The sequence below is a fragment of the Lethenteron reissneri genome, chromosome 21 (genome assembly GCF_015708825.2).
Source record: "Lethenteron reissneri isolate LAM-NWPU_2019-01 chromosome 21, ASM1570882v1, whole genome shotgun sequence".
NCBI lineage: Eukaryota > Metazoa > Chordata > Hyperoartia > Petromyzontiformes > Petromyzontidae > Lethenteron > Lethenteron reissneri.
Genome location: NC_083799.1, coordinates 18,405,749 through 18,429,276, shown reverse-complemented (window position 1 = coordinate 18,429,276; position 23,528 = coordinate 18,405,749). Strand labels below are relative to the sequence as shown.

Here is a 23,528-nt window from a genome sequence, read left to right as displayed (position 1 = left end):
ACCTCGCGTGGTACACAGGAGGTCGTGGGTTCGAACCAGACCTGCTGTATATTTGGAGTGTGCGTGTTTCTCATTCTGTTGCGTCTCTTTACGGGGGGTGGGTAGCTGTTACTGATGTGGCTAGGAGATGTTAACTACCTCGTCTGGTGTACAGGAGGTCGTGGGTTCGATCCCGACCCCTGACGCCTGCTGCTGCTGTGTATTTGGAGTGTGCGTGCTGCTCTCCCCGTGGTCACGTGGACATGTGCACGTGGTCACGAGCCACTCCGTTGAGCTGTCATTTGTGGTAGCCAGGTCGCTTGTGGGAAAAAAGAAGCGCTATATAGCTCAGTGGACCTTACCTGGTAAAAAAAAAAAATATGAAAAGTAGTTTATATTCTTTGGGTCTTTTGGTAAAGTCACGGAGATAGATCAAATAATAAACATATTAACAATATATTGTTATTATTTGTAGTTTTATTTACAATATATTGTTATTATTTTTATTATTTGATTTATCTACGTGGCTTTACCGAAAGACCCAAAGAATATGAATTCCTGCAGTCACGAAAGCTTTAAGTCAAGATTAAAAAAGTAGTTTAGTTTATAGGAAATCGATAAACTATTGATTATTTATTAAAAACAATATTTATGCATTAATATTGTTAGCGTTGTTGATGTTGTTGTGTACCCACCTCCCCCACCAGCACAAACCACTCGCCCTCCCCACCCGCATCGTTACCATCAAACATCGACAGCGTCGCTGAGCGGCGTCCGACTGATTTGGCGGTCCAACGCGTCGGTGGAGAAAAAACAAACACAAACTTAAAATTCTAGATTTGAAGCTTTCGTGACTGCAAGGATTCATATTCTTAGGTTTTTTCGGTAAAGTCACGTAGGTAAAACATTAAAATTAATAAAAGTAAAATAAAATAAAAATCACGACGTTTCGGAGGCAACACAAGCTTCCGTCTTCAGGTGGAACCGTCACAGCCACGACAGCTGCATCAAGTAAATGAGAGATTGCAAGAGCTACCACTCCGTTTATATAATGGTTGGAGAGGGGGGAAGGGCCAAGTACGGCACACTTTTTATTAATTATTAATATTAATAAATATTAATATGGTAAGCCTCACCTTGCCATATTAATAAAAAGTGTGCTGTACTTGGCCCTTCCCCCCTCTCCAACCATTATATAAACGGAGTGGTAGCTCTTGCGATCTCTCATTTACTTGATGCAGCTGTCGTGGCTGCGACGGTACCACCTGAAGACGGAAGCTTGTGTTGCCTCCGAAACGTCGTGATTTTTATTTTATTTTACTTTGATTAATTTTAATGTTTTACCTACGTGACTTTACCGAAAAAACCTAAGAATACAAACTTAAAACTCAAAAGAGCTTCATAGTTCATCTGATTACTCCAGAATTAATAAAGATTCCGATTATTAAGTTTGCCAGTTGCGGGCGTTGCTCGCTTCGGATGCTTTTTTGTTTGTTAATATGCCCACGCGGATTTTGTGCACGAAACGAGAGTTAGGTTAAAGCACATGAATAATGCTTTTGATAATTGTTTTATACCCTTTTATCTGGCAACAAAACTGAGACTTTTTTTACAAGGAGTCATGTTTGCATAGACCAAAATACCTGCAGTCATAATGCAAACAAAAAACACAACTCTGATAATGTATGCACTGTCCTTGAAGTTGATTGGTCCACACCCGAGACAGCTTTCCTTGGGGCGTCGTCAGTTTTGTTGCCAGATACAAGGCTAAAAACCCAATTATCATATGTTTTACTGGCAAATGAGGTTCCAATGGAATAATACTTTGTTTAAGCCGGCAAAGCTCACTGAGCTCGAAAGCTCTTTCACAACAAAGCGGCTCACCACGTGGAAATGTATAGCAGCCGCATGCTCCAAACGCGTGATGCTGATTCTAAATGTGGAGGGGAAAAAACCGCAGGACCTCGAACAAAACAAAATCCACGCGACCACGTGGAGAGAGAGAGAGACACGCAAACTCCAAATATACAGCAGCAGGCGTCAGGGTCCGGATCGAACACACGAACCTCCTGTATACCGGGCGAGGTAGTTAACATTTCCCACGCCCGACCGCCCGCTTGTGTCGGTGACAGTGTCATCTGCCTGGCGATGGCTCAGAGGGGCGGAGGGAGATTGGGGAGGCGAGGTTGGGAGCAAGGGGAGGGGATGGAGGGAGGGGGAGCGGCGCTGTAGAGAAACATCCGTCACTCGCTCACACGTGACCTCTGGCCGGTCCATCCATCAGCCTCCTGCAGGATGCGCCCTGCAGAGGCGATGGGCATGCGCACCGGGGGGGGGGGGGGCGGTTGGGGTGGGAGGAGGGGAGGGGGCGGTTGGGTGGGGAGGAGGGGGGGGGCGGTTGGGTGGGGAGGAGAGGGGGGGGCGGTTGGGTGGGGAGGAGGGGAGGGGGCGGTTGGGTGGGGAGGAGGGGGGGGCGGTTGGGTGGGGAGGAGTGGGGGGGGCGGTTGGGTGGGGAGGAGGGGGGGGGCGGTTGGGTGGGGAGGAGGGGGAGGCGGTTGGGTGGGGAGGAGGGGAGGGGGGCGGTTGGGTGGGGAGGAGGGGAGGGGCGGTTGGGTGGGGAGGAGGGGAGGGGGCGGTTGGGTGGGGAGGAGGGGGAGGGGGGCGGTTGGGTGGGGAGGAGGGGAGGGGGCGGTTGGGTGGGGAGGAGGGGGAGGGGGCGGTTGGGTGGGGAGGAGGGGAGGGGGCGGTTGGGTGGGTGGGGAGGGGGGGGGGGGCGGTTGGGTGGGGAGGAGGGGGGGGCGGTTGGGTGGGGAGGAGGGGGGGGCGGTTGGGTGGGAGGAGGGGAGGGGGGTTGGGTGGGGAGGAGGGGAGGGGCGGTTGGGTGGGGAGGAGGGGGGGGCGGTTGGGTGGGGAGGAGGGGGCGGTTGGGTGGGGAGGAGGGGGGGGCGGTTGGGTGGGGAGGAGGGGGGGGGCGGTGGTGGGAGGGGGGGGGGGGGCGGTTGGGTGGGGAGGAGAGGGAGGGGGGTTGGTGGGGAGGAGGGGGGGGCGGTTGGGTGGGGAGGAGGGGAGGGCGGTGGGTGGGGAGGGGGGGGGGGCGGGGTTGGGTGGGGAGGAGGGGGGGGGGTTGGGTGGGGAGGAGGGGAGGGGCGGTTGGGTGGGGAGGAGGGGAGGGGGCGGTTGGGTGGGGAGGAGGGGAGGCGGGTTGGGTGGGGAGGGGGGGGGGGGTTGGGTGGGGAGGAGGGGGCGGTGGGTGGGGAGGAGGGGGGGGCGGTTGGGTGGGGAGGAGGGGAGGGGGCGGTTGGGTGGGGAGGAGGGGAGGGGGCGGTTGGTGGGGAGGGGGGAGGGGGCGGTTGGGTGGGGAGGAGGGGGGGGCGGTGGGTGGGGAGGAGGGGAGGGGGCGGTTGGGTGGGGAGGGGGGGGGCGGTTGGGGGGGAGGGGGGAGGGGGCGGTTGGGTGGGGAGGAGGGGAGGGGGCGGTGGGTGGGGAGGAGGGGGGGGGGGCGGTTGGGTGGGGAGGAGGGGGGGGCGGTTGGGTGGGGAGGAGGGGGAGGGGGCGGTTGGGGGGGGAGGAGGGGAGGGGGCGGTTGGGTGGGTGGGGGAGGGGGGGGGGGGCGGTTGGGGGGGAGGAGGGGGGGCGGTGGGGTGGGGAGGAGGGGAGGGGGGCGGTTGGGTGGGGGAGGAGGGGAGGGGGCGGTGGGTGGGGAGGAGGGGAGGGCGGTTGGGTGGGGAGGAGGGGGGGGCGGGGTGGGTGGGGAGGAGGGGGGCGGTTGGGTGGGGAGGAGGGGGGGGCGGTTGGGTGGGGAGGAGGGGAGGGGGGCGGTGGGTGGGTGGGGAGGAGGGGAGGGGGGCGGTTGGGTGGGGAGGAGGGGAGGGGCGGTTGGGTGGGGAGGAGGGGGGGGCGGGGTTGGGTGGGGAGGAGGGGGCGGTTGGGTGGGGAGGAGGGGGGGGCGGTTGGGTGGGGGGAGGGGGGGAGGGGGGGTTGGGTGGGGAGGAGGGGAGGGGGGGCGGTTGGGTGGGGAGGAGGGGGCGGTTGGGTGGGGAGGAGGGGGGGGGGCGGTTGGGTGGGGAGGAGGGGGAGGGGCGGTTGGGTGGGAGGAGGGGGGGGCGGTTGGGGGGGAGGAGGGGGAGGGGGCGGTTGGGTGGGGAGGAGGGGGGGGGCGGTTGGGTGGGGAGGAGGAGGGGAGGGGGCGGTTGGGTGGGGAGGAGGGGGGGGCGGGGTGGGTGGGGAGGAGGGGGAGGGGGCGGTTGGGTGGGGAGGGGGGAGGGGGCGGTTGGGTGGGGAGGGGGGGGGGGCGGTTGGGTGGGGAGGAGGGGATGGGGGCGGTGGGTGGGAGAGGAGGGGGAGGGGGCGGTTGGGTGGGAGAGGGGGGGGGCGGTTGGGTGGGGAGGAGGGGGGGCGGTGGGGTGGGAGGAGGGGAGGGGGCGGTTGGGTGGGGGAGGGGGGGGGCGGTTGGGGGGAGGAGGGGGAGGGGGCGGTTGGGTGGGGAGGAGGGATGGGGCGGTTTGGGTGGGTGGGGAGGGGAGGGGGCGGTTGGGTGGGAAGAGGGGGGGAGGGGGCGGTGGGTGGGGAGGAGGGGGGGGCGGTTGGTGGGGAGGGAGGGGGGGCGGTTGGCGTGGGAGGAGGGGAGGGGGCGGTGGGTGGGGAGGAGGGTGGGGCGGTTGGGGTGGGGAGGAGGAGGGGGCGGTTGGGTGGGGGTGGGGAGGGGAGGGGGGCGGTTGGGTGGGGAGGAGGGAGGGGCGGTTGGGTGGTGGGGAGGGATGGGGCGGTTGGGTGGGGAGGAGGGGATGGGCGGTTGGGTGGGGAGGAGGGGGGGGGAGGTTGGGTGGGGAGGAGGGGAGGGGGCGGTTGGGTGGGGAGGAGGGGGGGCGGTTGGGTGGGGAGGAGGGGAGGGGGCGGTTGGGTGGGGAGGAGGGGGCGGGGCGGTTGGGTGGGGAGGAGGGGAGGGGCGGTTGGGTGGGGAGGAGGGAGGGGCGGTTGGGTGGGGAGGAGGGAGGGGGCGGTTGGGTGGGGAGGAGGGGGGGGCGGTTGGGTGGGGAGGAGGGAGGGGCGGTGGGTGGGGAGGAGGGGAGGGGGCGGTTGGGTGGGGAGGAGGGGAGGGGGCAGTTGGGTGCGGAGGAGGGGATGGGGGCAGTTGGGTGGGGAGGAGGGGAGGGGGCAGTTGGGTGGGGAGGAGGGGGGGGGCGGTTGGGTGGGGAGGAGGGGAGGGGCGGTTGGGTGGGGAGGAGGGGGCGGTTGGGTGGGGAGGAGGGGGCGGTTGGGTGGGGAGGAGGGGGGGGGGCGGTTGGGTGGGGAGGAGGGGGGGGCGGTTGGGTGGGGAGGAGTGGGGGGCGGTTGGGTGGGGAGGAGGGGGGGGCGGTTGGGTGGGGAGGAGGGGGGGGCGGTTGGGTGGGGAGGAGTGGGGGGCGGTTGGGTGGGGAGGAGGGGAGGGGCGGTTGGGTGGGGAGGAGGGGAGGGGGCGGTTGGGTGGGGAGGAGGGGGGGGGCGGTTGGGTGGGGAGGAGTGGGGGGCGGTTGGGTGGGGAGGAGGGGGGGGCGGTTGGGTGGGGAGGAGGGGGGGGCGGTTGGGTGGGGAGGAGGGGAGGGGGCGGTTGGGTGGGGAGGAGGGGGGGGCGGTTGGGTGGGGAGGAGGGGAGGGGGAGGAGTGGGGGGCGGTTGGGTGGGGAGGGGGGGGTTGGGTGGGGAGGAGAGGGGGGGGGGTGGGTGGGGAGGAGGGGGGGGCGGTTGGTGGGAGGGGGGTTGGGTGGGAGGGAGGGGGGGTTGGGTGGGGAGGAGTGGGGGGCGGTTGGGTGGGGAGGAGGGGGGGGCGGTTGGGTGGGGAGGAGGGGGGGGCGGTTGGGTGGGGAGGAGGGGGGGGGGGCGGTTGGATGGGGAGGGGGGGGGTTGGGTGGGGAGGAGAGGGGGGGGGTTGGGTGAGGAGGGGGGGGGTTGGGTGGGGAGGAGAGGGGGGGGGGTTGGGTGGGGAGGAGGGGGGGCGGTTGGGTGGGGAGGGGGGGGTTGGGTGGGGAGGAGAGGGGGGGTTGGGTGAGGAGGGGGGGGGTTGGGTGGGGAGGAGAGGGGGGGGGGTTGGGTGGGAGGAGGGGGGGGCGGTTGGGTGGGGAGGGGGGGGTTGGGTGGGGAGGAGAGGGGGGGTTGGGTGGGGAGGAGGGGGGGCGGTTGGGTGAGGAGGGGGGGTTGGGTGGGGAGGAGAGGGGGGCGGTTGGGTGGGGAGGGGGGGGGCGGTTGGGTGGGGAGGAGTGGGGGCGGTTGGGTGGGGAGGGGGGGGGGCGGTTGGGTGGGGAGGAGTGGGGGCGGTGGGTGGGGAGGGGGGGGGCGGTTGGGTGGGGAGGAGGGGGAGGGGGGGGGCGGTTGGGTGGGGAGGAGGGGGCGGGGGGGGGTGACGCCGATAAAAAACAAAACGCGTCCCCACTCGCGATATTTGAGTGTTCTTCATGGCAAGGCCCCGCGTGCCACTGAATGTTTCTGGTGGCCTCTCGTGCAGCGCCTGACTCACCCCCGTCACGCTGTCCAAACCCAGTGGTTGCAAACGTTTGGCGGAACCTCGCGCTGATGATATCTTATCGGCGCAAGTGTCACCCCCCGACCTCTGAAAATGAGCGAAGCAACCTGCGATAGTTCCACGGCTACCTTCAGCACCCCCCCCCACCCCCCGCCCCCCCTAATTCGTTCCTGCACGTGGCCCGCGTTCGCAAGTGCCCGTATCGGGCCGAGCGGGGCACCTGATTTATGGTACGTCGCAAATTCCCCTTTTCCGCCAGTTTTGTTGCTGTTGTTGCTGCTGCTGCTGCCGCCAAAAATTACTGAATTGGCTGGACACCACCCCACCCCCCTCCAACTCCAATTTGGCTACAACATTTCCCCCCCCCCCCCACCACCACGTATTGCTGCATTAAAGTTCCTGCCCGCTGGCACGCGAATCTCGCCCTAAGTGGTGCCACGGCCGAGACGACGCCGCGGCCCGTGGGTCGCATCGTGACTGCGACTTCTGGCAGCGGCAGCAGCAGCAGCAGCAGCGCTAAGAGCCGCTAAGTGAATTGAAACAAATGTGGTGGCAGCCTCGTGCCTGAGTGCTTTGGGAGCGGTCGCGTAGCCGTCATCGAGCTCCGCAACGAACCCTGCGACCCGAGTTCGATTACCGCTCACGGTCGACAGCGGTGACCACTATCTGAACCGGGTGCTGTGCCTCCCCTGGTGCGGTGTGCAAACATCGCCACTGGGGAGACAAAGGCGGCCGGGCGTGGTGCTGGCCACCCACTCCCTCGTGTGCCGTGCCAGCCTTCTTCGGTGTTCGCCAACAGCACTTGCCCCAACAGTTGATTAAGGCTGTACGGGAGATCTTTCTCTTTGGCCAAACGTGCCACTTCAAATTGTCTTCTACCATAGTTCTCTCTCGCAGAGCCGAGAGGTCACCGTGTGCCTGCTGCATTTGACGGGCCGAGAATGTCCCAGCCAGTTGCGTGGTGATGTATTGCACGATTTGCTGCGAATCACCACCCAGTTGTCACATTTCGCGGGGGATGTGATGGGAAAAAATGTTTTTGGGGTTTAACAAACAAATGTAGAAATACATAAAAAAATAACTTGGCCCTTGACCGGTTCAGATAATCGTCACTGGTGTTGGCCGTGAGTGGTATTTGAACTCGGGTTGTGGAATTTGTAGCGCAGCGCGCTAACTGCTAAAGATCTCCGCGTGAGTTTGTGGATGTCTATGTAAGTCTACGGGTCTCTATGCGATTCTTTAGATCTCTGTACGAGTGTGTGGGTCTCTATGCCGCTCCTTATGCACTTGTAACACAAATACGCGCGCACGTACAATGATCTCATCCCGACCCACCCACCCCGGAGGGCTTGCGAGGTGTGCCGACTCCACGCTGGGTCTTCAGCGCGTCTTTCGACACTTATTCATACATTTTGAGTTATTTCCCGGTACTTTTCAACAACGAGATTGTGCATCTGCCTTCGTTACCGATTGCGGTCTTGTGCTGTGGTATTAAATTTGTACCACGTGGCCACTTCAAATATTCCGCCTTCGTTTGGCTCCGTGCGCCCTCCCCCTCCCTCTCTCCCTCTCTCTCTCTCTGTGGTCTGGAAACGCTTTAGACCGGCAGATTTTTCGCTCAAGGAAAATAATACATTAACATTTTATCTGGCACCAACATGCCATGTTTTTTTTTCTTTTCTTTAAGCGTCGTGCTTTCATTGCTGTAATGGGTTCAATGGCAACGATACGGAAGCTTTCATGATTTGGACCACGTCCCAACATCTTCATCATCATCGTATTTCTTGGTGCCAAGAACTTTGATAAACCACGGCATCCAAAACAAGTTTTCCCTTGCTTCTTACGGCCTTGGTGTGTGCGATTTCGGGTATATACGACTCAACTTATTTCTACTCCAAATTCCCTATGCGCGGCTTGAATTCACTCAGATGCGGCTATGCGGTCGGGCGTAGGACAACATCGTGGGTGTACCGTGTGGATTATCTGTGTGCCGTGTGTGTGCCGTGTGTGTACTGTGTGCCGTGTGTGTACGGTGTGTACTGTGTGTGTACTGTGTGTACTGTGTGTGTACCGTGTGTGTACCGTGTGTACTGTGTGTGTACTGTGTGCGTGTAGCGTGTGTGTACTGTGTGTGTACCGTGTGTGTACTGTGTGTGTACTGTGTGTGTATCGTGTGTGTACCGTGTGTACCGTGTGTATTATGTGTGTACTGTATGTGTACCGTGTGTGTACCGTGTGTATTATGTGTGTACTGTGTGTGTACCGTGTGTGTACTGTATGTACTGTGTGTGTACTGTGTGTGTACTATGTGTGTACTGTGTGTGTACCGTGTGTACTGTGTGTGTACCGTGTGTGTACTGTGTGTGTACGTGTGTGTACTGTGTGTGTACCGTGTGTATTATGTGTGTACTGTGTGTGTACTGTGTGTACTGTGTGTGTACTCTATGGGCTACTCGGCAGACAACCGTCTTCTCGTGCGGTGTCGCTTCGTGCGCCCGTTTTATAGAAATCGTCCACGACCACCAGAGGTACCGCAAGAAGAATCCTGTACGCGTGTCGATCCAAACCCACGGTTTGATTCCCCACTAAATGGTACTGATTCTCCCTATCCCGGAATATTACACGTTGGCATTGTGACTTGCGCGACCTGCCCCACCAATAAAGTCAGCAAAATTATGAATCGGCATGAATTTTATAGAAGAAGACCTGATGCAGGCGGTGATGAGAAGGAAAGCCGGCACTCCAGTGTATGGACACGTGTGCAGGATGGACAACAACAGGTACATCTTAACTTAAAGCTTTCGTGACTTGCAGGAATTAATATTCTTTGGGTCTTTCGGTAAAGTCACGCAGATAGGTTCAATGTAACTAAAAAAAAAAAAATCTTTTTGTTCTTTTTTTTAATCTACGTGACTTTACCGACAGACCCAAAGAATACCAACAGGTACAATTAAAAGCGTGTTGTTGTTTTCGTTGTTGGAAAAGAAAATGGACAGGAGCTGGAAAGACAGGAAGACCTCACAGAGAATGTATGGACGACGACATCAGAGAATGGTGCCAGATAGATGTGCCCACGACTTGAAGCGTATTGGCACGCAAGACAGAGATGGGGAAGTGAAAACAAATGATGAAATCTGCAGCGGACACCTACAGGGCTATCTGCCCATGGATCGTTATGATGATGATGAGTACAATTAATTACTAATATAAGGAGCCAATAATGTTTGTGTGTGTGGGCCGCGCGTGACGTGACTCCACATGAGCCCCCCCCCCTCATTAATAATTATGAGCGGGTGACGTCACTCCACATGCCGCACCCCTCCCCAACAACCATGAGCGGGTGACGTCACTCCACATGAGCCCCCCCCTCCCCAATAACCATGAGCGAGTGACGTCACTCCACATGCCCCACCCCTCCCCAATAACCATGAGCGAGTGACGTCACTCTACATGCCGCACCCCTCCCCAATAACCATGAGCGAGTGACGTCACTCCACATGCCCCCCCCCTCCCCAATAACCATGAGCGGGTGACGTCACTCCACATGCCCCACCCCTCCACAATAACCATGAGGGTGTGACGTCACTCCACATCAGTCCCCCCCCCCTCCCCAATAACCATGAGCGGGTGACGTCACTCCACATGCCGCACCCCTCCCCAATAACCATGAGCGGGTGACGTCACTCCACATGCCGCACCCCTCCCCAATAACCATGAGGGGGTGACGTTACTCCACATGCCGCACCCCTCCCCAATAACCATGAGCGGGTGACGTCACTCCACATGAGCCCCCCCCCTCATTAATAATCATGAGCTGGTGACGTCACTCCACATGCTGCACTACTCCCCAATAACCATGAGCGGGTGACGTCACTCCACATGGGGCAACTCCCCACCCCCCTCATTAATAATCATGAGCTGAACAATTTCTCTATTGAATATTTCAGATTTACCGCAATATACACCACATCTTTGGACGGTCAAACAAGCTCGTGATAATACAATAACATTGTTTTTCATTGTATCGGTAATAATAGTGTAAAACACCATCATGGAATTTTATTTTCACTGACTGCGGGGATTCATCTTCTTGGTTCTTTCGGTAAAGTCACGTAGAAGGGAAATAATAAAATAATAAAAATAAAACATAAAAAAGTATATATTATATTATGTTATTATTTTATTATGTTTTATTTTTATTAGTTTATTATTTATGTTATATAATATAATTATTTTATTATGTTTTATTCTCATTATTTTATTATTTCCCTTCTACGTGACTTTACGGAAAGAACCAAGAAGATATTTTCACTCATTCATAGACAACCTGCAACACATGTCCCGTGCCACGTACCGACCGCGGGAGCGACGCTTTTGTTCTTCCACGTGAGCGGCGGCGACGGAGCGAGGTCGTGTGCCCACGTGGTCCCGCACGCGTCGTCGTACATGTCCTCGTCCTCCTCCTCATCCTCCTCGTCTGATTGCGATGGGGGGTGGGGGGTAACATCACGTGACTACGCCGTCACAACAGCCACCACCATTCCTGATCTTTTTTTTAAGAGAAATATTTTTTCAATTCTATAATTGTGGAGTGCTGTGATGTTGTCTGTCGACTGAGTTGCCTTGTGGAAAAGAGCTTCTTAGCTTTACGGGTTTAACTCGGGCAATACACTTCTGACTATTGTGAGATGACGTCAATTGCGTCAATGAGTTGTCCTTCCCCGGCACATCGGATGAACGCGGTTGGACGCGTCCGGTGCGAAATAAAATCAACGCACGTGCATCATTTGCGAGCGCGACTGGTGAATTGATGGTCTCCACGTCTCGGGCATAGTCATCGGTAAATGGGGCGCGCCACGCTGTGGAGATGGCAGTGAGGGTAGGTGGTGTCGCGAAAACTCATCCCCATCTGTTTCCATCTGTAGGGGGGATTGAGTGTTGTCCCCTCGCTTGCGTGGGGGTCCCCCCCCCCCCCCCCCAGTGCTCTGATTTCCTCCCACGTGTATAAACAACTTATACATTAAATAAACAATACAACAACAATAAAAAAACTAAAAAACATAGCAGGGTCCTACTGGACTCACTGTGACTTTTCCCGGATAAATAAAAGAACATCAGACCTGAGGCCCATTGATGTTTGTTTTGGTTAATACATTTTTTGAATATTCCAAAGTGAATGCACACCGCAGCAGGAGTAGTTCACTAATCATGGTGACACCGGTAAGCATGGGGGATGGGGGGGGGCGGTGCAAAGCATGCACCGTGTGGGCCTGCCGACGCCGTGACCTCAAAGCGCGATGTTCAACCCCCCCCCCAAAGCACAGGGCCCAGGGCGGTCGCCCCGACTCGCCACACCCTCGGGACGTCTCTGGTCATCAGTCGTGCACGTGCGAGGCATCGTACCTGTTGTTTTTTTATACACACGTGTTCACAAACGATAGCATTCAATAAGCTGGATTAAACGTGTCCTTTGTTTGCAACAACAGGATCAAGATAATCGTCAACGGCGTTGGCCGTGAGCGAGAAATCGAACGGGCCTCGTCGGCTTTTTTGTGTTTTTAGTAGCGTAGTGCGCTAATCACTGCGCCACCACTCTCCACAAATACACCACCACCACCCACCCACCAACAACAACAACAACCAACACCACCACCGCTATGCCCCGTGAAACAATGCGCCCAGGGCTTCTTTGTGTTGGATTTTATGAGCAAGAGAAAAGCCAGCCAAGTGCAGAGAGCCCGTGTTCGGCGGGCATCCATCACGACTGACAGTGGCCCTATCAGCACGGTCACTGTGCGCCCAGATAGAAAGGGGGGAGCGAGTTGGGGGGGGGCGAGGGACGGAGTGGGGGGGGGTGCAAAGATTTTTTTTTCTGTGAAGCCGCAGCAGAATTTGAAGCCATCCAACGACAATTAAAGTATTATTTTGGCAGGGCTCGCAGTGAGAACGCAAGATGAATGGCCCTGGTCTCGGCCAGGCTGTATCAAATTATGGCGGAGCAGCAGAAAGGAAAATAAAAACCCCTCTCCATCCTCCTCCTCCTCCTCGGACGGTAACGAGCCTGTTCCGTCAATTGATCTTGCGCGAGAGGGAGCGATCTTCATCCAACCACCACCACCACTACCACTACTGCACACACCACTACTACTACACACACCACTACTACTACTACTACACACACAACTACTACTACACACGCCACTACTACCACTACTGCACACACCACTACTAGTACACACGCCACTACTACTGCTACTACACCACCACCACTACTACTACTACACACGCCACTACTACTACTACTACACCCCACTACTACTGCTACTACACACACCACTACTACTACACATGCCACTACTACTACTACACACGCCACTCCTACTACATACACCACTACTACTGCTACCTACACCACCACCACCACTACTACTACACACCACTACTACTGCTACTACACACACAACTACTACTACACACGCCACTACTGCTACTACACACACCACTACTACTGCTACCAACACCACCACCACTACTACTACTACTACACACGCCACTACTACTACATACACCATCACCACTACTACTACTGCACACCACTACTACTGTTAACTATATCAACTACACACACCACTGCCTTCACGACTACCACCACCACTACCTACACCATCACCACCACTACCACTACAACCACCACCACTACTACTACCTACACCACTACTACTAACTACACCGACGAATACCACTACCACACCACTACCATGACCACTACGAACACTACCTACACCACCAACACTGCTACTAACTACACCAACCACCACCACCACTACCACACCACCACTACCACACCACTACCACCACCAATACCTGGCCTCCCCCTCGGTCGACTCGGCCTCTAAAAAATCGTCTACTATCGAAGCCACCTGAGTTGCCCAAATCATTTCCCACCCCTTAAACACCCGGTGACCCTTATCTCAACACGCCCACTGAGATTCAACAGCTGAATGTGACCCGCTAAAACACATCACAATTCACAAGCTACGGTCATCTCACCTGCATTGGGGACTTCCGACTCAGTTCGCGTGTTGTGTGTTTGTGTGTTTTTAGTTTACAAGTTAGCGAAATGCTCACGAACGGATTGGCCTCGATCAGAGAGATAAACGCAACTTGGCAGCTTTCGAGTCGTGCCGAGTGCGCAGGGGCACACGAGGGTGGCGAGGGGGGCAATTTGTGGTTCGGGGGGGGGAGCCCAAGGCAATTGGAGTTCAATCGTCATCACAGCTTTCGCTCGCTGTATGCGGTCGTACGAGCGTGGTGTAGTAGATGCGTTCCAAACACAGAACGAAAGCGCACGAGGAGACAGCTGCCTGCCGAGTGGTGCGCACAGAGTACACACAAAGTACACACACAGTACACACACACACAGTACACACACAGTACACACACACACAGTACACACATAGTACACACACACAGTACACACACACACTACATATAGTACACACACACAGTACACACACAAAGTACATACACATTTCACACACACAGTACACACACAGTACACACACAGTATACATAGTACATACACAGTACACACAGTACACGTAGAGTACACACATTACACACACAGTGCATGCAGTACACACATATTACACACAGTACGCATAGAATACAGAAAACACACACAGTACGAACACACACAGTACATATAGTACACACAGAGTACACACACAGTACACACACACAGTATACACACAGTACATATACAGTACACACACACAGTACATACACAGTACATACACAGTACACACACACAGTACACACACACAGTACACACACACAGTAAACACAGTACGCACACAGTATACACACACAGTACACACAGTACACACACACAGTACACACAGTACACACATACACAGTATACACACACAGTACACACAGTACACACACACAGTACACACAGTACACACACAGTACACACATACACAGTACACACACACAGTACACACAGTACGCACCCAGTATACATACACAGTACACACAGTACACACACACAGTACACACAGTACACACACAGTACACACATACACAGTATAAATTTCGATTTAAAGCTTTCGTGACTGCAGGGATTCATCTTCTTGGTTCTTTCGGTAAAGTCACGTAGAAGGGAAGTAATAAAATAATAAAAATAAAACATAATAAAATAATTCTCACGACGTTTCGGCCACAACGCAAGCAGCCGTCCTCAGGTGAAAACCAGGTCCGTCGAGGCGACAGAGTCTGAATGAAACAGCACACGAGCTTGGAGCATATATATAAGCTGGGCGCATTGACAAAGGAATTTGCATATCAAGAGGAATTTAGCATATTCATGGGAAATGCAGGAATGTGATTAGTACTGCATATGCATGTGCATTATGCAGGATTAACAGCATCAAAGGGAGCTACAGTTGCTGCTGCTGCTGCAGTTGCTGCTGCTGCTGCAGTTGCTGCTGCTGCTGCAGTTGCTGCTGCTGCTGCAGTTGCTGCCTTATCCATTTTTAATATAACACTATGTATTATTCTACCCACCTTAATGTGTATCACACTGCTATATATTTACTATACAATTACGACACCATACATTACTCTGCACACTGCACCATGCCAGTAAGGTGGGTAGAATAATACATAGTGTTATATTAAAAATGGATAAGGCAGCAACTGCAGCAGTAGCAGCAACTGCAGCAGCAGCAGCAACTGCAGCAGCAGCAGCAACTGCAGCAGCAGCAGCAACTGTAGCTCCCTTTGATGCTGTTAATCCTGCATAATGCACATGCATATGCAGTACTAATCACATTCCTGCATTTCCCATGAATATGCTAAATTCCTCTTGATATGCAAATTTCTTTGTCAATGCGCCCAGCTTATATATATGCTCCAAGCTCGTGTGCTGTTTCATTCAGACTCTGTCGCCTCGACGGACCTGGTTTTCACCTGAGGACGGCTGCTTGCGTTGTGGCCGAAACGTCGTGAGAATTATTTTATTATGTTTTATTTATTTTTATTATTTTATTACTTCCCTTCTACGTGACTTTACCGAAAGAACCAAGAAGACATACACAGTACACACACACACAGTACACACATACACAGTACACACACACACAGTACACACACAGTACACAAATACACAGTACACGCACACAGTACACACAGTACACACACACAGTCCACATACACAGTACACACACACACAGTACACACAGTACACACACAGTACACATACACAGTACACACACACAGTACACACACCACACATACAGTAAACACACACACAGTACACACACACTACACACACAGTACACACACAGTAGACACACTACACACACAGTACACACATACAGTATACACACAGTACACACACACACAGTACACACACACACAGTACACACACACTACACACAGTACACACATACAGTATACACATACAGTACACACACAGTACACACACAGTACACACATAGTACACACACAGTAGACACACAGTACACACAGTACACACACAGTACACACAGTTACACACACACAGTACACACACACACAGTACAAAACAGTACACACACACAGTACACACACACAGTACACACACACTACACACACACAGTACACACAGTACACACACGCAGTACACACACACAGACACACACACAGTACACACAGTACAACACACACAGTACACACCAGCACAGTACACACACAGTACACACATACACAGTACAACACAGTACACACACACCAGTAACACACACAGTACACACACACAGTAACACACAGTACACACACGACACACACACAGTACACACACAGTACACACCAAGCACCACAGTAACACACACAGTACACACACACACAGTACACACACACAGTACACACACACACAGTACACACACACAGTACACACACACAGTACACACACACAGTACCACACACACACAGTACACACACACACACAGTACACACCAGCTACACACACCAGGTACACAGCAGTACACACACGCAGTACACACACACAGTACACACACACAGTACACACACACACAGTACACACACACACAGTACACACACACAGTACACACACAGTACACACACACAGCACTAACACAGTACACACACACACAGTACACACACACACACAGTACTAACACAGTACACACACACACAGTACACACACACAGTACACACACACAGTACACACACACACAGTACACACACACAGTACACACACACACAATGCTGCACCACGTCCTACAGCGCGAACTCGCACAAACCGACCCCGCACAGAGCTCGGTGGAGCCCCGTGGAGTTCAACATCGACCAGGGTCGACCCACTGCTGCCTGAGGACCCTTCCCACAATCCACCACCACCTCCTCCTCCTCGCTCCTCGCGCAGTGCACGCGACCCAAGCCTGAGAACCCGGTCTACTTTATGCAATTAAAACCCATGTAAGTTCTTTTAGTCTACGTATTTTTACATTTTTGAGATTTGTTTTCATTTCCTGTACTTTGCACCACGATCGTTTTCGTTGTTGTTGTTGTTGTATCGTTTGTTCACGTAGCTTTTTGACCCGCCCCTACCGGACATCTGTGAGAAAAATCAAAGTGCTTCATAGCTCATCGGATTTCTCCGGGGTCAATAAAGATGTTGGTTCTATCCGAAACCCGTCGCTCCGTCCCGGCGATGATGTTAATTATAATAAAAAAACTCATTAACATGCCAAACAAACATCCCGCATCTATCCTGGGGAAGCGAGCGTTCAAATCACTTGGCGTGATTTGGCATCGCAGCTATCGTGAGAGATTGTGGAGGTTGCTTGTGGAGGCTTCGATCTAGCAGTGCGTTCAACATGGCTGCTGCTGCTGCTGCTGATGATGATGCTGATGATGATGCTGCTGATGATGCTGCTGCTGCTGCTGCTGATGATGATGCTGCTGCTGATGATGATGATGCTGATGATGCTGCTGCTGATGATGATGATGCTGATGATGATGCTGCTGATGATGATGCTGCTGCTGCTGATGATGATGATGATGCTGATGATGCTGCTGCTGATGATGATGCTGATGATGATGCTGCTGATGATGATGATCTATTCCTGTCTACCGGCATGGAACGTGCTGCCACACTAGAGCATTGTAGTTTGTTCAAAGCGAATATTATATATGTACTCTTTGGGTCTTTCGGTAAAGTCACGTAGGTATGAAATAAAATAAATCACGACGTTTCGGGCGCAACACAAGCGTCCGTCGTCAGGTGGGAAAGCATGGTCTGCTGCTGAGGCAGACTGTTTTAAATGGGTTGAAATGGGAGTATTTTCTGTTGCGATGTTGAGGCTCGGGATTAATTAACTCGCAAAAAAGAAAATACGCGTTAATTGCTGAACGTCGCGTTAATTTGTCGTAATCATTTCTTTTTTGGTAACGACATGACGGATTACCAAGGCCCCGAATTCTTTGGCTTAAGTGTATTTCGAGTGGAGTCATACTCACATCCAGGTTATAAAACATCGCGAAAGGTCACAATCGAATGTTATTAAATCCGCGGGGTTGTTTTGTGTCTTCACGCAGACTAAACTTAGTTCTCAATTGCAAAACGAACTGCAACATCCTCTGTATAATTGTGCAAATCCGAAACCACATGCTTCTACCACCACCACCACCACAACCTACCACCGTCAGCCGTGATCAATCCACTGCTGGATGAAGACCTCCCGATCCGCCGCAGTCTCCCACAGCCCCTCAATGTGACACTAAACCTCGCTCCTTCACGCCGGATGATTGTCTCGCTCCGTCTCCGCAGAGAGGTCCTGCTGCTCCCAAAACGCCTTTGTCTCCTTTGGCTGCTCGAGTTCGTCTCGACCACACGGGCCTCCATCCTCTCCAGCCGCGCGTCTTGCCAAAGTCCCCGTTTTTTTTAAATGTCTGAACAGCTTTAATAGATCACATTCACCTGCGTATGTTCCTCTGATCCACGTGTTCCGTCTGCCCGACGTCTCCGTAATTCCGAACATGCACCTCGACCGATGCTCCTATCTGCACGCGTTTTCTCGCTCTCGAATCCCATTGTCAGTGTTCACTTCTCCCATCCGAGCCGGTGGCAGTGAATTTTCCTCGGTGCAATCAGCAATCAATTATTTGCATTTGACCGTCCGCCGAGGCATATACCGGATTCATCTCCCCTACTCACCTACTCATCCACTCACCCACTCGCTCACTCACCCACCAACTCCGTTACTTACCTACTCATTCACTCACCTACTCGCTCACTCACCCACCAACTCCCTTACTCACCTACTCATCCACTCACCCACTCGCTCACTCACCCACCAACTCCCTTACTCACCTACTCATCCACTCACCCACTCGCTCACTCACCCGCCAACTCCCTTACTCACCTACTCATCCACTCACCCACTCGCTCACTCACCCACCAACTCCGTTACTCACCTACTCATTCACTCACTCACCCACTCGCTCACTCACTCACCCACCAACTCCCCTACTCACCTACTCATCCACTCACCCACTCGCTCACCCACCCACCAACTCCCCTACTCACCTACTCATCCACTCGCTCACTCACCCACCAACTCCTCTACTCAACTACTCATCCACTCACCCACTCGCTCACCCACCCACCAACTCCCTTACTCACCTACTCATCCACTCACCCACTCGCTCACTCACCCACCAACTCCCTTACTCACCTACTCATCCACTCACCCACTGGCTCACTCACCCACCAACTCCGTTACTCACCTACTCATTCACTCACCTACTCGCTCACTCACCCACCAACTCCCTTCCTCACCTACTCATCCACTCACCCACTCGCTCACTCACTCACCCACCAACCCCCCTACTCACCTACTCATCCATTCACCCACTCGCTCACCCACCCACCAACTCCCCTACTCACCTACTCACCTACTCATCCACTCGCTCACTCACCCACCAACTCCGTTACTCACCTAATCATCCACTTACCCACGCGCTCACTCACTCACCCACCAACTCACCTACTCACCTACTCATCTACTCGCTCACTCACCCACCAACTCCCTTATTCCCCTACTCAGCTACTCATCTACTCACCCACCAACTCCCCTACTCACCCACTCATCCACTCACCCACTAACTCCCCTACTCAACTACTCACCCACTCACCCACTCACTCACCCACCCACCAACTCCCCTACTCACCCACTCGCTCACTCACTCACCAACTCCCCTACTCAACTACTCATCCACTCACCTACTCGCTCACTCACCCACCAACTCCCCCACTCACTTACTCATCCACCAACCCCCCTAGTCATCCACTCACCCACTCACTTACTCACCCACCAACTCCCCTACTCATCCACTCACCCACTCGCTTACTCACCCACCAACTCCCCTACTCACCGACTCACCCACTCGCTAGGCGGTGAGTAAAAGGCCAGTTTAAAGAGGTACGTTTTCAAGACAGAACTGAAACAGCTCAAAGATTTATGGCCGTCCCATATGAGCAAAGGCAGAGCTTCACAAAGCTTGGAAGCTGCACAGTGGCAAGAGCCCGAACCACGAGCGTGTCCCATGCGCCGTCACGTGTCGGAGTGGCCACCATGTCCCGGACTCCGTCCAACACTCAATCCGTGTGCGGTTCATTCCCACCCCACGCTGCATGCTACTGTTTTATCGATTGATGGGTTGTTTTTCTCTCTCTCTTTCTATCTCTCTCTCGTATCTGCAGCTTTGCTCACTCCCTAAACCAAAAGCGGGACAGCGATACTGTACAAATGTGCGTTCCCTTGAAATGAAACCTTCATATAACCGATCCCGTAACCCCCGATCGCACTCCTGTATATCGATTTTAATCGATGAAGATGCTCACCCGCTGCCCTTTGCTGCCCTCCCCCCGATATGGACTTGGAGAGGCAGCTGTCATTGACTGTCCCCCCAAACGCCACCCCCGCCCCCTAGCAAAGGTCACGCTAAGTTCAAGTGTTGCGAAACAATCGGTCTCCTTTACGGCAGCTGCTGTTGCTGCCCACCCTCTCGTATCCCGACGATGACCTCTAACCCCCACGCTTTACGAGGGAGCCCACGTGTCCCCTGTCTGACCCCACCGAGAATCTCCCCCACCCCACCACCACCAAACCCGCTCCACTCGCAGTCCCCCTCTCAGAGGTCACAGGTCACCGGGAGCTGCCCTCTGTGTGCGTGGAGCTGTCGTGGGATGGGGTGGGAGAGCTCCTTAACGCCCATAGTGAGAGGAAAATGCAACGTGAGCGCGAGGGGGAGGGAGGCAGATGGCAGCCCGGGTCATTGGGCAGCTAGCGGGTGGCGCTAGGGTTCGGGGCCGAGGCGAGGTCGGGATCTCATTGGCTGTTGTGATCGATATATGTATGTGTTGTATGTGGAACTCTTCTCGCAACTGTGCTAGTCGGAGGTTCTGTATATATATGTACACTTTTCAAACTCAACACGTTCCTCAATAGCACAGCGTTGAAAACAAAAAAGTGTATTTGATAGGCCGTGGAAGGACATCAAAACAGCTTTCGGCCATGTCTATGCACGTGGCAAGTGACGTCATAGACACCCTTACACACGTGGGCGCTGCACCCCAAGGGCTTACCCAGGTGAAGCAGTACATCAAATGTACGGTGCAGTAAGATCATCGTATAGTTTGGTGATTATTTCGTCGTTTGAGGTGTGTACGGTGCTTCTCGTGCAAGACGAGGACAGATCGCGCTCTCGATGAGCTCTCTAGAGCCCCGTACATATTTAGCGGAGGCCCTTCCACCAGCGGGGGGCGTGAGCGAGCACTTGCAGGGGCTGCGCCTTCACCCACCTTACCTGCTTCACAAATGGAAACAAAGTCAACTTTATTTCCTGCGAAAATTATAATTACTGAGGCTGTGCTCATCTGCTGACGCTGCCTGCACGCGACCGTGGTAGGAAATTCCACGTTCCTATGGCGGTTGGGCGGAGGGGTTGGAGGCAGCAGCGCAACTACGGCACGACGTCGTATTCGTTTTATCGACCCCCCGCCCTCGGGAGGAATGATTGTTGGGAGGAGCCACCCACCCACCCGCCCACCAACACCTCGGCTCAAGCCGCCGCAGCAAACTGCTGTTTGTCTAGGTGTGTGTCTCGCTCTGCGTGTCTGCGTGTGTCTGCGTCTCTCTCTGCATGTGTGTCTGCCTATGCTGTCCCCGTGTCTCTGTTTAATCATTCATTCTTACCCGATGACGGTTGCTTGTGTTGCAACCGAAACGTCGTGTTCTATTACAACTACTTGATTTCACTGTCTACGTCACTGCACCGAAAGAACCGAAGATGAAACTCCCGCGGTCGCGAAAAGCTTCGCGTCTCGTGTTTAAACTTTGACGCTTTTGAGAGCTGAGCGCTTGCGGCCCGAGGCCACGTGGGGGCGCAGTGGGCGGCCACGTGACGTGGGGGCGAGCGTTGTGGGCATCGCCGCAGCTACGAAACCTCACGATCCCTACCCCCCAACCCCCCCAACCCCCCAACCTCAACCAGTTCGATTCTCGATCACGGCCAACACCAGCGACGATTGTCTGAAACCGGTGCTGGGCCTCCCCCTAGATCGACTCAGCCTCAAATGAGTTTACCTGGCGCGGTGTGCACAAACGGGCGTGGGTTTGGCCACCCAACCGCCTTGTGCGCTCCGTGGCGGAAAGAATATGTGCTCGCAAACAGCACTTGCCCCCCAAAAACACGGGCTAGGGCTATACGGGGGAGGGGGGGGGGTATTTGTATTTGGGGGAGCGGAGGGGTGGTGGTGAGCGCGTTCCAGTCCCACTTATGCAGCAACACCCGTGACGATTTTACGAAACCGGTCGTTGGGCTAACTCCAGGTACGACTCAGCCTTTAATAAGTATAACCCGTAAAAACAAAGTTTTTCACTATAAATCCTTTATATGCGTGGCGGCTAGAGTCCTCTCGTCCTCTGGCTTGAGATAGCTGCCACCTATGGGTCAGATGATTGCATGCCACCATTAAGCAATTGGTAATTAAATATAATATTTTTGTCCTAAAAAGTGTAAAATTTTTGAAAAAAAATTTCACGAACATTAATTGTCACGCACAACGAGTCTGTGTGGAAAATGTCAGCTCGATTGGATCACGGGAAGTCGGTTAAAAAACGACAGCAAGATTTACACGGTCGTAAGCAAGCAAGCGAACTTAATATAAAGGATTTAAAAATGAATTACAAGATTCGGGTTTTTGAACAAAAAACTAAAATAAATCATAATCGCTAGAAAGACTAAGGCGGCCGGGCGTGGTGTTGGCCACTCACACCACCACCCCCTCTCTCGTGTGTGTGTGTGTGCCTTGCCCGGCCTTCATAGGTGCTCGCTAACAGCACTTGGCTCCCTCCAAGAGTATTGGGGGCATGTTTGCCTTTTGTAGAGTCGCTGCGTTATTGAAGCTCGCCAGGCAAGCACATGTTTTATGGTTGGAAAGAGGAGAGAGAGAGAGAGAGGAAAAAAAGAGTTTGTGGGGAGGAGAGGCTATTTGATTTATGGTGGCACTCATTGGAATGTTGCCAGGGAGGCTGGATTGTGGCTCCGGCGAGGTGAGGAGGAGGAAGGAGGGGGGGGGGAGACGCCTCCCCATGGGACACAGACCCCGCTCCCATCACCCACACACCACCACGTACGGAACGTACACACAGATCTACCAAGGCTAAGATGCGCGCACACGCGCACGCGCGCAGCGCATAAACCACGTACGTTCGAAAGAAAGGGCAAAGATTTAGCACCTCGCCCCTGTAGCCTTGACGGACTGTTGGGGCAAGTGCTGTTAGGGAGTAGCTTTGAAGCCCAGCACGGCACGCGAGAGCAACCAGTCACACGCCCGGCTGCATTTGTCTCCCTGGTGGCAATGTTTAACACACGGCCATCAGGTACTCGTTGAAGGCCGATTCCACATTGAGGAAGGTTCGTCGCTGATGTTGGCCGTCGGCTGGAATCGAAATCGGATCGCCAAGTTCACAGCGCAG

General features: G+C 54.4%; 1 protein-coding gene across 1 annotated transcript in view; it reads right to left on the bottom strand.

Annotated features, from left to right (window-relative positions):
• LOC133345342 (src kinase-associated phosphoprotein 2-B-like) overlaps positions 1-23,528 on the bottom strand; it is a 124,727-nt gene that overhangs the window by 85,809 nt on the left and 15,390 nt on the right. Inside the window, 1 exon segment of the mRNA XM_061556020.1 lies at positions 10,829-10,951. Within this exon segment, the coding sequence (XP_061412004.1) occupies positions 10,829-10,951 (123 nt within the window).